The sequence below is a fragment of the Diplotaxodon limnothrissa genome, linkage group LG11 (genome assembly GCF_057381915.1).
Source record: "Diplotaxodon limnothrissa isolate DT_005_m linkage group LG11, D_limnothrissa_male_GT1.1, whole genome shotgun sequence".
Taxonomy (NCBI): domain Eukaryota; kingdom Metazoa; phylum Chordata; class Actinopteri; order Cichliformes; family Cichlidae; genus Diplotaxodon; species Diplotaxodon limnothrissa.
In genome coordinates, this window is record NC_140606.1 from 38762447 (window position 1) to 38777735 (window position 15289).

The 15289-nt window shown below is 49.8% G+C and overlaps 1 protein-coding gene across 4 annotated transcripts in view; it reads right to left on the reverse strand.

The window, feature by feature from the left end:
* Window positions 1–373: 373 nt before the first annotated feature.
* The window catches only part of tg (thyroglobulin), a 19664-nt gene continuing 4748 nt past the window's right edge, over window positions 374–15289 (reverse strand). The window contains exons 8-48 of one of the 4 annotated variants that reach the window (XM_085366023.1): window positions 14788–14973; window positions 14160–14662; window positions 13588–13972; window positions 13185–13223; window positions 12428–12658; window positions 11679–11783; window positions 11524–11601; window positions 11334–11437; window positions 10585–10696; window positions 10338–10499; window positions 9974–10165; window positions 9742–9869; window positions 9424–9574; window positions 8819–8968; window positions 8441–8584; window positions 7976–8140; window positions 7723–7827; window positions 7490–7599; window positions 7296–7401; window positions 7024–7221; window positions 6770–6940; window positions 6596–6682; window positions 5616–5681; window positions 5387–5524; window positions 4937–5113; window positions 4682–4796; window positions 4496–4575; window positions 4050–4196; window positions 3829–3894; window positions 3591–3725; window positions 3121–3511; window positions 2854–2941; window positions 2617–2767; window positions 2344–2537; window positions 2042–2197; window positions 1828–1965; window positions 1558–1745; window positions 1354–1458; window positions 991–1131; window positions 737–918; window positions 374–474 (exon numbers count right to left, since the gene is read on the reverse strand). In XM_085366023.1, coding sequence (XP_085222149.1) covers window positions 374–474; window positions 737–918; window positions 991–1131; window positions 1354–1458; window positions 1558–1745; window positions 1828–1965; window positions 2042–2197; window positions 2344–2537; window positions 2617–2767; window positions 2854–2941; window positions 3121–3511; window positions 3591–3725; window positions 3829–3894; window positions 4050–4196; window positions 4496–4575; window positions 4682–4796; window positions 4937–5113; window positions 5387–5524; window positions 5616–5681; window positions 6596–6682; window positions 6770–6940; window positions 7024–7221; window positions 7296–7401; window positions 7490–7599; window positions 7723–7827; window positions 7976–8140; window positions 8441–8584; window positions 8819–8968; window positions 9424–9574; window positions 9742–9869; window positions 9974–10165; window positions 10338–10499; window positions 10585–10696; window positions 11334–11437; window positions 11524–11601; window positions 11679–11783; window positions 12428–12658; window positions 13185–13223; window positions 13588–13972; window positions 14160–14662; window positions 14788–14973 — 6371 coding nt within the window. Of the gene's footprint in view, window positions 475–736; window positions 919–990; window positions 1132–1353; window positions 1459–1557; window positions 1746–1827; window positions 1966–2041; window positions 2198–2343; window positions 2538–2616; window positions 2768–2853; window positions 2942–3120; window positions 3512–3590; window positions 3726–3828; window positions 3895–4049; window positions 4197–4495; window positions 4576–4681; window positions 4797–4936; window positions 5114–5386; window positions 5525–5615; window positions 5682–6589; window positions 6683–6769; window positions 6941–7023; window positions 7222–7295; window positions 7402–7489; window positions 7600–7722; window positions 7828–7975; window positions 8141–8440; window positions 8585–8818; window positions 8969–9423; window positions 9575–9741; window positions 9870–9973; window positions 10166–10337; window positions 10500–10584; window positions 10697–11333; window positions 11438–11523; window positions 11602–11678; window positions 11784–12427; window positions 12659–13184; window positions 13224–13587; window positions 13973–14159; window positions 14669–14787; window positions 14974–15289 lie in introns of all 4 variants that reach the window. The other 3 variants (XM_085366022.1, XM_085366021.1, XM_085366020.1) reach the window with 3 other exon arrangements.

Here is a 15289-nt window from a genome sequence, read left to right on the forward strand (position 1 = left end):
ATATGCTAGAACATAAACATATGCTAATATCTGCAGGGGATAAATGACTTATTTATGGGTTTTTCTGCATTAATCTCTGGCACCCGTTCCACAGATGTCTGACACGATTGGACTTTCATGCTACTTTAGCCATGCAAGCCCCTTTTTACCGGAGGCAGAAAGCCTGAGTTAACAAACCTCACACTGAACAAAGCTGGATGACTGAACTCAACTCAACACTGAACCCTGATCAAACGAGAAGCACAGCTGAGAGTTTGAGATGCTTTTTATTAATGATTATGAGCAAAACTGATCAACAGCAACCATCTGAATCAAAGTGAATTATGGGAGATGAAACTGTGAAGTCCCCTTAGTGGGTGATGATGTCATTAGTTTAGCTGTAGGCATCTTTCTCAGTCTGGGGTTGGCTGGATGGAGCAGCCACTGGGGGTTCAGGGGTCAGTGCAGGCTGAACAGGCTCCGCCCCCGATGCACCTGGAAACCAAAGGAAAAAGAAAAGTCAGAAAGATGGTTTCCCTTACTCTCTGCTGCGTCACTGCTCTGAGCTGTGAGTCAAAGTTTACAATGATAATCCGATAAACTCTGTAAAGGTGAAGAAAAGTAGATTTAACAGGAAACAGGAAGATTTGAATCGAACAGATCGCTGAACGAGGCGAAAGGACCTCAGGTGAGACAGCAGAGGAGCAAACTGAGGGCACAGGTGAAACCAGTAGAAACCAGTAGAAATCTCTGTCACCTGTCAGACTCGTCAGTTTGGGTGCCAGTTGGGTCCAGAAGGAGCAGGAGCTCTGACTCAAACCCCGCTGATGATGGAGGTTAGTGCTTAGCTCCAGGTAGGTGGGCGGAGCCTCTGAGGACAGCACTGGCTGCCAGCGGGGCAGAACTGACTCCGCCCACGATCGGGATGGGTTTGGGTTCCTGAGAGCAAAAAAAAAAAATGAATAAATCGGCTCCAGACGCAGGACTCGGAGGTTCGAGCGTTAGCCTCACCCGCTCCGTATGAAGCTGGAGACGTAGGTCATCATGGCAAGAGAGAGGCGCCGATCAGAGGAGGCGAAGCGCTGAGAGCTCATTGGATGATGAGGTGTCCCGAAGGCGAGCTGAACATCCAGAGGAAGGTACACGTCGGCCCTGCAGACACACACAGGAGAGCCTTTTACACCCAACAGCCCCTCTGATGCAGACAGTGTAGGTCACCATCATAACGCTGGGTGAGGTCTGCTGTGAGGAACGGATGGTCCAGGAAGTGACATCCAGGGTTTATCTGTACAACTCCGCCCTCCTTTCAAGTATGTTCTGTGTTAGAGGCGACGGATGAACATTGATGTTTAGCGTTGAGGTAGAAATGCGCACCTGTCGTGAGCGCTGGAGGCCGGTTGGTGGTACAGGAAGACGCTAGCTCTGTTCTCCGCCCAGTGCCTCGCCATCTGGAGCGTGGGACAGATGATGAACAGGTCTCTGCAAAGCAAACACATGAAAGCGTTCACCAGAAACACGACAACAGTGTGTGTGTGTGTGTGTGCGTGCGTGCGTGCGTGTGTGCGTGTCGGTTCTGACCTGGTGGCGTTGTTGAGCGCTCTGGAGAACAGGTTGTATCCAGCAGCTGAGGGACTGTGATCCAGCGAGTAGAACCACGCCGCCGCCTCCTTCAGCAGCTCATTTCCCATGGCTCCGCCCAGCGAGCGGCTCAGAGCCTCGTAAAACGCCGTCTTGCTGTCAGCTCTGCCCTGCAGAGACTCAAAGTCCTGATGAAAATTATGCCGCCGTTACTTTCTTAAACTGAACCTCTTGAGTAGATTTACAGGTAGTTTAAGCGTGACCTCTGACCTTTATCTTGCGAGCACGGCTGATCAGACCATCGTGCTCTGATGTTCCCAGCAGCAGGTCCACTCTGTGGAAGGACGACTGAGAGACGGACTGACGGACCGGAGACCAGGACTGAAACGGCCCGCTGACCGCCAACAGCTGCGGGGCGAACACAGCGCAGGTGAGACACGTGACACGAGGACTTGCACCAGCGCAAACTGTCCAGGACGTCTACCTTTGTCTGAGCGGCGTTGAGCGTGTGGACAGATGACGCTCTGAGGCAGGCCGCGAGGTCAGAGGTCACACAGCCGAGCTCCTTGGCCAGATCGAGGGCCTGACGTCTGGAGGTGGACGGAGTCTGAACCAGTGATGGAGAAAACGCTGACCCGCCCTGCAGGAGGAGATAAAAGCGATGAAGAACTTTGAGGTTGGCTCGTGGTCATCGTTCCTCTTCAGAGCATCTGCTCCACTGCTGATAAAACAACTGTTAGTCTCCGCCTGCTGTCTGGAGGAAGGAAGGACGACTCGAGGTCTCACCATCAGCATCATCCTCTGGAACAGAGGACGAGACGAAGACAGGAGGTGAAGGCTGGTGATGTCAGCACCACCACGCTCCGCCCCCACCGTCACTCTGCTGTTGTCTCCGCCCATCAGCCAGATGTGGTCTTTGACCCAGCGCAGCGCTGCCTCCTGGTCCGAGAGGCCGTAGTTACCATGGAGACCAGACTCACCTGGAGAAAGGGGTGGACAGGAGGCCAGGTGAGTCATTTAGCGTGTACGTTTTTCTCTCTTTCTTTGTTTTTAAGTCACCTGTGCTCAGGAATCCCAGCGCCGCCGTCCGGTAACTCGCTGTTACCACGACGATATTACCCATAGCAGCGAGGATGGAGCCATCCAACAGTCCTGGGTTCTCATTGGCTGAAGGGTTGAAGAAGAAAACCAGGACTGGAACACGCCCCCTCTGGTTTAACAGCAAACAACAGAAAAAATGTGATCAAAGAAAATTAAACATGAATAAATGAAATAACGAGTGCGCTGAGTTTTCACCAGGTCAGCAGGAGTGAAGATGTTGAGGTAGAGACAGTCCTCACTGGAGGCTGCAGAGGCTACGTCACCAGGCTGGATGCAGCTGGGGCTGACGGGTGAAGAGATAAAGATGATCATTGATCGGGTTAATTCATATCTGGAATCTGCCGATGGACAATGCCACTTCCTGTACAGGTGAGGCCGCTGTTTTTCACTATATCCTGGTTGTGGGTGCCTTGGGTGACCACGTGCTGTAGGACAGGCGTTTGTGGTCACACGGGTAGTTACCGTGGTTTGGTGGCGTCCCAGGTTCCCATCCACTCAGCCGGCTGAGCTGCTTCAAAGCGGAGCGATCCTATTGGAGGACGAGCGTACGGGACTCCGAGGAACTGAACGACTGTCCTCCTGTCTGATGCCAGTGCTGTTTCCACGGCGACGCCTTGCAGCACCCCCTGGCCCGGGATAGAAACGGACGTCTGTGACAGCTCTGAGAAAACACCGCGTCTCAGGTACACCTGGGGGGCGGGCTCTCTCACGACCAGTCGACAGGAAGACGAGGCGGGGGATTCAGGGACGGAGCTTAGGCCACAGACTATTGTGTCAGGGTACAGAACGCAGCGCGTGGCGGACTCCACCTCACTGAGTGACACAGCTGCACAAGACTCCGCCTCCTGGCAGGCTGATGGGAAGCAGAGCAGAGTCAGGATCTGACAGTGAGGTACACCAAAGAGTAGTTAAAAACCCCCACATATGGTTACCATGGAGACACCAGTCCCTGGTCATATCTCTGTCATCGGCGACATCACGGCTCACGTGGATGACATCATAGGTAGAGAGAGACGGGTCGACGAGGACTGAAGAGTCAGCGAGGAGACTCCAGTCGTCCAGCGAAACTGTGAAAAATACTCAGGGGTGAGCGATAAAAGAAGTAATGGCAGTACTTTAAGTACTTTTGACAGTATTACTGCGAGTATCTGCATGTGGGTGGAGTCTTACTGTTGGTTTTGGTCGGTGGCAGGCTGAACGGAGGACAGAGAGCAGGAGACGGACTCCACTGATTCACTGCAAAGCAGAACACAGCCTTTATTCACACAGAGCTTCGCCTCCTTCAGCCTCATGTTCAGATAAACTGAAGGCCTGCTGCCTTAAAGTGTGTGTGTGTGTGTGTGTGTGTGTGTGTGTGTGTGTGTGTGTGTGTGTGTGTGTTTTTTCAGTACCGGGTTTCTGGTACCAGCCAAAGGGGTCCGGTGTGGTCTTCACTGCTGATGGTCTGCAGTCCTGAGTCCTCCAGGTCGTCACGTCGTCTTCGCTGCAGGTCTGAACCCCGAGACTAATCAGAGCTAAACACACCACATCAGAGCCTCCTACACACACACACACACACACACACACACACACACACACACACACACACACACACACACACACACCAGCGTTGATGTCCCTCATTTTGCCTGCTCTTTGCCGACGTCAGAGTGGGTCTGACTGGTCTGACTCCACTGAGGTGAATCATTTACTGGATGCTCATTGTGTTATATTCAGTTTACTGAGGTCACAGACGGCTTAAGCTGTAAGACTTCTACAAAGTCATGTTGCAACCAGAAGAGTTACCGTTATAAAGTATGAAGATTAAAAAACAACGCTCATACAGCTTTATGGATACCTCTGGATTTGGTGTCACCGACAAAGCCGACGCCACGGCAGCAGGGATCCTCGTCGCAACGGCGCTCGCACTCCATGAACCTGCAGCAGATCCAACACACTGAGGTTTTACTATTTAAAGTATTTTCTGAAACCTTTCAACACGAGACCAAACACATTTTGTTGTGTGTGTGCATGTGTGGGTTACCCCTCAGACAGCGGTGTGTTTTCTCCCAGGCTGACTCGGCTGCGTACAGAGTAAGAAACCATCTTCTTGAAGGAAACCCTCTCATAGAAGCTCTTCACTGGTCCAGACAGAGCGACTAAATGCACACACACACACACACACACACACACACACACACACACACACACACACACACACACACACACACACGGTGTTTAAAAACAGCAGGAGCAGCTATGAAGTCATGACAGTGACTCTCTGAGCTCCCCTCTTTACCCTTCTTGCTGTAGGTGTTGTTGGGCGCTCTGTCCAGCAGGGGGCTGCAGGGTCGTCTCAGAGGTTTATCGTAAGCTCCACAAACTCTGCTGTCCGGATACAACGAGCAGCTGAAGAAACCTGCCGAGTCAGCATCTCTGAGGTCAGCAACCGAGCACTGCGGCTCCTCGTCACAACCTGAAACCACACAGCGTCTCAGGACTGATGGAGGAAACCGCCGACGTGATGCCAGCGTGACCTGAAAGACTGAGGCAGCTGTCCCGACACAGGCACTAACCCGTCCGAGCATTTTTCAGGGGTTCCAGCGTATAAACAGCATGGCTAATGACCTCCACATGCAGAGAACTGAAGCTGCTACATTATTGGTCAATTGGACTTTTACAACAAGCAGAACCCAGAAAACCAGAATCTCCATTTTTGTATTCAGGACGAGAAGACAGCTTCACATACGCGTGAGACACCAGAGCTGTGCCTGCTGGGAGTTGTAGTTGTTCTTGTTGAGCCAGAAGGAGAGAGCGGGGAGCTTCCTCTGAGGATCCACGAGAACGTCGTCCTCAGACAGAGACGCAAACTGAAGCTGAACTGAAGCTGCAAACACAAACAGAGCCCATAAAAGCATCGGTGACACGTCGCCAACCATCCAACAGAAACTTCAGACTTTTGCTCTGTTTGTACAAACCGTCCAGAGGAGGGCTGAGCTCAGCTGCAGCACACGAAGAAGAACCAGAACCGCCGTCGGCCGAAGCTGCATCACAACAACAAACAAGCAGAACTGAGACAAACAGTGTCGTCAGCGAGTGACTTAAACGAATTATTTTAGCACATTTTTGAGTCTCTCTGAGAGAATAACAGTAAGTGACAGTCGCCTCAGTTTTATTTTGAAACTTTAGTTGTCCCTTCCTGTCTCATGGTTTCATTACTGGATAGCTCTTTGTGGTGGTCCTTTTTGATCCTCTGAGAACTGATAATCATTTCTAATATCTGGTCTACCTGTTCCATAGGGGGCGCTCTTGAGCTTGTTTAAGTTTATTCAGCCATCACTGCTGTTTCAGTATAAATACATATGTATATACATAGTGAGCACTTTTCACAGCTTCACTGTTTCACAGATTTTTTTTGGTGCAATTTTGCACGTTTTTTTTTTTTTTTTCACAGCACATTGTGTTTTGCGTCCTGATTGGCTGTAGACCATTTTCAATCAGTCTCGTGCCGTGTCTCCTGTACAGTACAGAATCCACCCAGCTTGTCAAATTTACATAAATCTTCGCTAGCAGAAGACGACAAACACAACAGTGTCGACGTCAAAGGATTATAAGGCGCGTTAAGTGAAACCAAACAGTCACGTAACTCAAACTTTGCTCAAATCGTTCAGTACTGCCAGTCTGGTCTTTTTTTCTTGCAGGTGTAAATAATTATTCTGGTGTAATTGTAGCCAGTTTCTCCCACAGCAGCTCTGCTTCCTCAGAGAGGAGCTCGTCCTGCAGCTGGTTTATAGCCAGTCCTGCTCTGGAGATCTGCTGTGGCCTGTGGTTCACCCAGCTCACAGAATGAGGACCGCCTCTCTATCAGACACCCGACAGCAGAGCTGGAGAGACAGCTGATCATAGGTCTTTGTATGCATTTGTCATGAAGTACTAAAATATGTCCTCTAACAGGTACCAGTGTTCAGGTAGATGGCTTGGAAGCTGATGATGGAGGCCTGATAGTCCTTCCTGTTCTTGCTGTCAGCTGGCAGAGCAGAATCAGCTGGAAGGAAGAAACAGGAAGTGCTTTAGTCGCGTGGTTACCTGTTTTATGAGTGACGGATTTTAGCCGTGACTTGATTTTTCTTACTGATGGTGAACTTCTGTCCTCCAAAGTCAAACACGAAGCTGCGCTGCTGCTCGTTGTAGGTAAGCCCCGCCCCGCAAGTGCGTTTGGCCGCTCCCTGACCAATCACATCCCAGTCCTGGTCCCCGCACGTCAGCACTGATGGAGCTCTCAACCAGCCACAGAGTAGGGACCCTGACAGAGAGAAGACGACACGAGGCGCTCTCATTCATCAGCTATCACCTGTCCGTGTCTCCATGGTCTCCATGGTAACATACCTCCCTCCAGGCTGTTCTGGTTGAGGATGAATCCGTCGCAGCAGGTGTCGCGGCTGCAGCCGTCCTGACAGAAACGATGAGCGTCGGAAAGAGAGGTCCGCCTGGAGGAGAACACCTGAGTCCTGAACACACCTGAGACCGCCTTCATCATCCTCATCCTCACAAAACTGTGCTGCTGCTGCGAGGAAAACTCTGCACCTGAAGCACACACACACCAGACTGAGCACACAGGTACACACAGCTGCAGCACATGGCTCTGATGATAGCAGTACCTTTCTTCCTGATGACCAGCAGATCTGAAGCTCCGCCCCTCACTCTCAGATAGCAGCTTAGCGAATCAAACAGCTCAGCCTGAGCATTACCCAGAAAACCTCTGGACTAAAAAAAATTTGTGTTTATTTATGTAAATCTGTTATTTCTAAGGATGTGTGTTTATGTGTGTGTGCAGGTGTGTGTAGGTGTGTACCTGCTGGGAGGTGTTGCAGTGTGTGTTCAGGCTGTGTGTGCTGTACAGTTCACACTGAGTCTGGCTGTTGAACAGCGCCACATGGTGGCAGGAAGGCTGTGCTGCACACGCTGTGAGAGAAACAGCAGCAGTGTTGATGAGTTTTTACACCACAAACCAAAAATCCTCCAGAGTTACAGGTCAGATCGCTGAGGCTGGATCCAGAGCAGGAAAATAAGAGACACGTGCATTACCCCGGACACAGGCAGGGAGGTCAGAGGTCATCGTCTGCAGCACTTCAGCATCTGCAGCTCCAACAATCAGGTCTGATGTGGGAACAGCTTGAAACCTGCTGAGGACTGCAACACGCAACACACACACACACACACACACACACACACACACACACACACACACACACACACACACACACACACACACACTAAAGAGAACGCTCAAAAACAAACTTGTGAACAGCTGCTCTCTGATTGGCTGCTACATCTTCACCTGAGCACTCGTCATCAGTCAGAACCTTGTCACTGCTGCTCCATTCGAGCTCCACCCCCTCGCTGTTGAAGCACCTCCACCTGCCCGCGAGGACATCCGGCTGCGCTGGCAGGAAGTCACCTCGCTGCGAACACCGCAGGCCCCGCCTCTGGCACTCGGTCACACCTGATGCACGCATACACAAACACAAAGTGTTCGACACTCACGCGTCTCTCTATTAAGGTTTGATGGTCAGACTTAAGAGATCTTTAACGAGTTTGTAAAACATGCAGTTTTCAATACTTTTAGAATAAAATGACAGAAATATTTCGAGCCATCTGAGGAAGATAGAATGAAACATGAATATAATAAACACATTAACAGGAAGTGGCTTCATGATGTAGTTTAAACTTTCGCCTAAAACACGAAATCTCCCGGTTTGGTTTCAGTCACGTAATAAATGAATCCTGGTTTAAAAACACTCACATTCCTTGACAGATGATGCTCCAGCAGGTGACGACCCTGTGGGACACCTGTTGCAGAAGTCCCGCCCCTCTTTGTCCTGATAGGTCCCCTGAAGACACAGATGACACACCCCCTCCTGGGAGAAACTGCCAGCAGGACAAACGACTGGAAACAGAGAAACTAGACTGAGTTACGGGACAAACAGACGACTGCAGAGACGGGGGGGGCACACCTCTTACCGAGCTCCAGGTGAAGACACACCTGATTTTATTCTGATATAAGCCACAAGGATCAAACGTGGCTCAAACTATGGGCACCAAAGTTTGAGTGAAGGAGATCCCACACTCTGAAACACTCTGCGGTCCAGAGTCTGGATGTCTGAGCTGAACAGAGACTCACCACAGCCCTCGCTGTCGCTGTCCAGATGGTAACCACGGGAACAGCCGAAGCTCGGTGTAGTCACAGAAACCAGTTTGGGCTCTGATGACAACACGGAGCGCAGAATTCCCTGAAGTCCCTCCAGAAGTCTGGACTCATTCAGGAAGACACCTGCAATAATAAAAATAAACTCAAAATGTAATTTTATGAGAAAAAAGTTTTCTAGAATAAAACCAAATTTGTAGCCATTTAAACGATTTCACTCATTGTGCTAAACTTTAGACCCTGTGATGCCATCAAAGGTCGTAACAGGTCAACAGGTCGTTGAATTGAAATTTAAATACTCGATGAGCTAAAAAGTTTCCAGTGGATGTCTCCGTCTTATTTACATGCTTTTATTCTTGGGCTCAACTAGAGCAGCTTTGCATCGTCCTCGATTTGAAATGAGCTGTTTAAGCTCCTCCCAACTGTCTCCTGATTGGCTATTAAATGTAAACGTCAGGGTTGAAAAGAATATGAGTTTGACCTCTGCGCTAAAAAAAACAGTGAAATCATGTGAAAGTCCAAAAACAAATGGGTCACAGTGGTTATGGCCATCTTTTGTATACAGTCTATGGTCTGCTCACCAACGTCATGGAGGTCTGGGAGGTCAGAGGTCGGGAGGTCATAGAGAGCAGCGCTCCATCTCACCATCAACCTCAGCGAGTCGTCACCGTCACACTGCAGAGTCACCGAGGAGTCGTCACATAGCGACACAGCGCGGCCTGATGAGGGAAGCTACACACACACACACACACACACACACACACACACACACACACACACACACACACACACACACACAATGAGACCTGCATTCTGCATCACCAACACTAGAGAAAATGAATATACAGACTGTAAACAGTCAGTATTAGGAAAAGAAGGCATGGTGCAGGTAAGGTCACCTGTGCAGAACAGAGCCCCCTGCTGGTCACTGTGTTGAACAGCAGAGACTGTAACCGGCTGATCTGAGAGCAGGCCGAGGGCAACACCCAGAGCTGCGTGGAGGACACGGACTGCGGAGGCCGAGAGACTGAACAACAGAATAAAGGTTGATTTTAAAAGGAGCAAAATAGAAAACGGGTTTGCTTAAAAGCAGTGTAGCCCTTCAAGGGGGTCAGAGGTCAGGCGTCTCACTTTGACAGGCTCCGCTCAGCGGCTTCTGGTCTCCATCCCATTTCCGACTCGCAGTCTCACACAGGAAACTGCTGATAGCAAGTGAGTTCTGGTAGCCATGGTAACAAGCAAGGTCACAGCTCTGGCGTCCATCAGCTGGTGGGCGGCACACCAGCGCACCATGGGTAATGATGGGGGCGGGGCACAGAGGACCTGGAGAAGGCATATACCATCAGAGCCAAGCCACTTCTTGTTGATCCTACGGTTACTGTGATAGTAACAATTCACCCAGAGGGCGCTGATGAGCTGCGAGTGAGGTTCATCAACACAAACTGACACAGGAAGGAAATGCACCATCCCGCCACAGAGCTTAGCTAGTTCTTACGGTCACATGATGGCGTGCGGCCTGTCTGTCGAGATGTTCTCGTCCCGCCCACTTCTTGTCCATTCTCGGAGACACACCAGCAGGAAGTGACATCACACTGAAGAGGAGCGAAGGAGCCATCAGGGCGACACTGGAGTCCTTGTAGCTGACACCAGCTGGGACCTGAACGCACCACACAGTTTGCAGCGTTAAACAAGACAGTGAATGCATCACTAAGAGGAGTGTGTGTGTGTGTGTGTGTGTGTACATGTCAGCTGTCCTGTTGCGTTTGGTGTTGCCGTTTGTATCGTCCCTCCAGTCAGAGGGTTCACACACCAGCCTGCAGCGCCCCCTGTCTGCAGCACCGAGAAACGACCGTCCTGAAACAAACATGCACACACACACACACACACACACACACACACACACAGAGTTTAGATGGTTACAGTTAGAGCTTATTTATTTATATAGCACATTTAATCACAACAGGAGCGTTGACCAAAGTGCTGCACAAGAATACAACATACCTAATAAAATAACACCAAATATGAATTAACAAATAACTCTCATGCTGTATTAAAAGCCAGTAAATAAAAATGTGTTTTCAGATAAAAGTAAGAGCCCTCAGATGAAATCCAACTTTATCTAAGTAAAGGCAGTTTGAGCAGCTGAAGGTTGGAAAACACTGAAAGCTACTTTCAGCTGCTCTCCTGCCACAGACGTCAGCTCCGCATCTTTGATTTTGTTTTGACCGGACGCCCTTCCTGACAACACCCCAACGAGGATTTGAGTCTCCGGCTGGAATCCAACCAGAAAGTATTTTTCTTGGTTTGTTTCTCTACAAAAGTCATATTCAGTGGTTTCAGTGGTTTCAGTGGTTTCAGTGGTCTTTACGCCCCACCTGCAGTAGCTCTGTTGTTCTCATCAGAATCTCACAGTTGCTGAGACAGATGTGACAAAGTTTAATCCCTGTCAGCTTGCTGGGAAAAGGGTGTATGCATGTTTGTGGGCTAATACCTGCTCACAGGTTGGGTGGTAAGGTGAGGAGATGGTGATGTCAGAGCCTTTCATCCAACCGGAGAGCAGGGAGCGAGCCTTTGCTCTCTGACAGCGAGTCAAACCTGCAGGGAAACAAACACACAAAGGTTATGATTGCAACAAAGACTGAGGTGGATAAGTGAACTTTGTGTGTGTGTGTGTGTGTTACATTTGGGCAGGCTGAGCGAGCGGCTGGTCAGAGAATCAGAGATGTACTGTCCGTCTTCATCGACACACCAACACTGACCTGAAAAACACATTTATTCTGTAAAAAAGTGTGTGTGTGTGTGTGTGTGTGTGTGTGTGTGTGTCAGAGAGACAGACCTGTGCTGTGGTAACACTGCGTGAGCAGCCAGCGTCCGTCGGCGTCACACTGAGGAGTAAACGGCTGGTACGAGCGACGCTGACGAGGCAGCAGCATCTGAACAGCTGAGCAGGAAGAAGACCAGCGTCAGTGCGACGACACGAAGGCGGGACACGCCTCTTTGTTTATTCAGATAATTAAGGAAAATGTGCTCGAGGAACGTTTTCTCTGTCTTTCAGCTCTTTGTCATTTTGTTCATCTGGATCCTTTGAGGCCTTTTTTAAAATTGTGCTTGTGTGACTCTCGGTGTGACCCGAAACTCTGGCTGATTGTGACCCACACCCAGTTTCACACCTTGGCTCAGGCAATTAGAGGATCATCAGGGGGTCCTTTTGTCCCTCTGTGGGGGGAAACTCCCACTAGGTTTAAATCTGGGACTCTCCACCATTTGACCTTAGAACTGAAGAAGCTTCTCGGATGAAGGTGAAACGTCTTCAAGCAACTTAAAGAAGTCCAGACGCTTTTCTTTGCAAGCTCCTTTGACTTGTGTGACTCTCGTTTAACCCTGGAGAACCAATGGGGTCGGCTCCAGGGTTAAAAACCTGAACATGGTTCAGGTCCAGTTAGAATTTTTCTTTTGTTTTGTTGTTTTAGTGCCTTGAGAACAGTTCCTGGGACTACAGGAAGCACGACCGTAACTACATTTTTATTCCACAATAAAAGTATTTTTATATATTGATTTAAATCCTTTTGAAAGTCTGTGACTCACTGGAGAAAGCAGCCAATCGCAGAGCAGCTCTGGGGCGCCTCAGTAGCGTCTCAGAAACTTGCAGTTCCTCCTCTGATTGGCTGATCTGGAGTTCCTCACGGGTCAGACGCAGACCTTCGGCCAGTAGGAATCCATATCCCAGAGGGATGTGGGAGGAGTTAGAGAGCGAGACGATGCTCTTCACCTCTTGTCTGAAGGTCTCGACCTCGGCCGACGCCTGCGAGCACCGACCTGCAGAGACCACAACAGACTCGTCCAGACGGTGGAGGACAAAAACTGCCAAAATCATAACTCATCAAATAAATGTATGTCACATGACCTAAAAATGACTTTTTATCACTTTAGTGCGACATAAGCTGACATTTACTTTTATTTATCTTTGTTTTCATTTATAGAACATTTATCGTTTATAAATACTTTTGTATTTCTGTATTTTTTCACTGTTTTGTATTTATTTTTTAAAACATTCTTTGTTCTTTTTTCCTGATTTGCAACAAACGTATCGACAGACATGTCCTTCAGTCAGACGACAGCGAGAGAGATGAAGCGCCGAGTTAAAATAACTAACCGCCTGACTGTGAGTCAGGAAATTTAAACAATCCAAGAAAGAAAGAAAGAAAATTCACGTGAAAGACAAAGTTCATTAAGCACAAAAACAATTTGTCACATAAATGAATGAAACAGTTTATGTTTAATGTCCCAAAATTGAGGCTGAACTTTGGGTCTGATTGGACTCAAGCGTCAGGTTCGATCTGACCTGCAGAGGATCGAAGCGTCTCTGCTTTTCTCTCTGGACCTGAAACGAAACAACAGAGCATCCTGTAACTTTGTGAACACAAAGTATAAAATACAAAAAACTCAAAACAAGACAAAACCGGATCTTTACAGAAGAACTACTTATAGTTTAGAACTGCTGCAATCTGAGTTTTTTCAAGGTAAAACTCTTGAAGCACTGCTGGAGGAAAAAGCGAGTCCGTGGTTACAGCGTCCGTGCACAGCAGCTGCTCAGAATTCAATCTGATGATGAGCGAGTGTTTAATGATCGCCTGCTGCTTTTACGCTTCTTCTTCCACTTTAAAAAGATTTATTTTTCTTCCTGTTTTTTTATTCCAACATAAAAAATACAAATATCTCTGAGCTGAAATATTTCTGAGTCTTACAGGTGACAGCGCCCCCTGCTGGCCCGACAGTCATTGTCTTCCCCTCAGTGTCCACGCAGAAGCACCGTGAGCCGACGCACTGCAGCGGCAGGAAGTCTCCATCCCGCGAGCACGCCGGGATGTGGATTTCAGCACTGGCCGCCATGTTCGATCTCACCTCGAGGGCCGCCGCCCGCGCTCTCTCACAGGGGGACGGACAGCGAGGTCGTCGAGTGACGGTCCGAGACCCCTTCACCTCCCGCCCCTGAGGGTCAACACACCAACACTCTGCACCCTGACACTGGACCTCCTGGAAAGCACCGCTCTGTGTGCAGCTGGGAACAAAGATGGCTGCCAGGTCATCGTCATCATCCGTGGAGCAGGAGCGCAGCAGAGGAGTGAGGACCTGGAAAATATCAACATTTTTAAGTGATGATGGAGAGAAACTAGATGCGCACGAGTCACCAGAAGATGATGGGATGAACTGGATCGGCAGGTTAGACGCTGATGTTGTTCCAGCTTCTCTTTAAAAGCAGAACCAGGCAGGATGTTCAGGTGTGTGTCACAAATGCACGGCAGCGTAAAAACGTCACCTGTTCCACGGAGGCAGACTGAGAGCTGCTGAGACCCGTCAGCGTCTGCTGGAGGGTGGAGAGGAAGGCGGGGTCCTCCAGGGCTCTGCTGACAGATTGGACCAGGTCCTGGTTCCGCTGCAGGAGGACAGCGAGGCTCTGAGAGGACGGCGGGTCCAGACTGAGAGCTCCCCGAGATCCCACCGCCCCACTGAAGTTGAAAGCTGCTGCGTTTTTCAGGAACTTCCCTCCGAACAGATTCTCCTGGAAGCGCCGGGGGGAGGAGCGAGTCAGAGCCTGCAGAGCCCCGCCCACAGAGGGGAACAGGCCATGCAGGACTTTGACCAGCTGAGACAGAAAAGAGGTGGGGTCAGAGTCCACTGGGAGGAGGTCCCTGAGAGGCTGGAGGAGGGAGAGACAGGAGGCTGGAGGGCTACCAGAGGAGGCCTGAAAAGGAGGCTCAACGGGACCAGAGAAGAGACGGGACAGAGCCAGACGGCGCTGAGAGCGGCAGTCGGCTGGACCTGAACCTGGAGGAGGAGAAAAGATAAACGAGATAAGGCATCAGGAGCTCTGAAGACAGATGCAGAAACTGAGACAAATGAGAAGAAGTGTAAGAAAAATTTGGACACAGAGCTCAAACACTCACTGCAGGTCAGGGAGTCTCCGTGCTGCCGAGTCCCAGGAAGCTCTCTCCCCGCAGGGTCAACGCACCAGCACTGCCCCCCCTGCTGGCACTGTTTGGAGGCGAAGGCTCCTCCGCTCTCACAGGATGGAATGAATACGCTGTTCGCCTCCATCGCTGCTCGCCGCTCCTCCTCACAGGGAGATGGGCCTGAGACAGAGAGCAGGATGGGTGGAGGTCACATGCGTGTTTAGACCAGTGTTATCTGATCCAGCCGTCACCTCCTTCTACACTTTTTAAAACGAGATGATGCACGAACAGCAAACTTTCCATGAAGCCGTTCCATTCTACCTCCAACACTGCCAGTGGAGGAGGAAAGCTCTGATATCGCAGCAAGGTGTTTGTCCAGGTGCAACAATGGCTTGACCTCCACAACAACATGAAACACTCGCCTGACTTACACAGTTGGACACGTCACAGTTAACCTACAATAAAACTACTTTAAACTAAATCACAGTCCAAACCA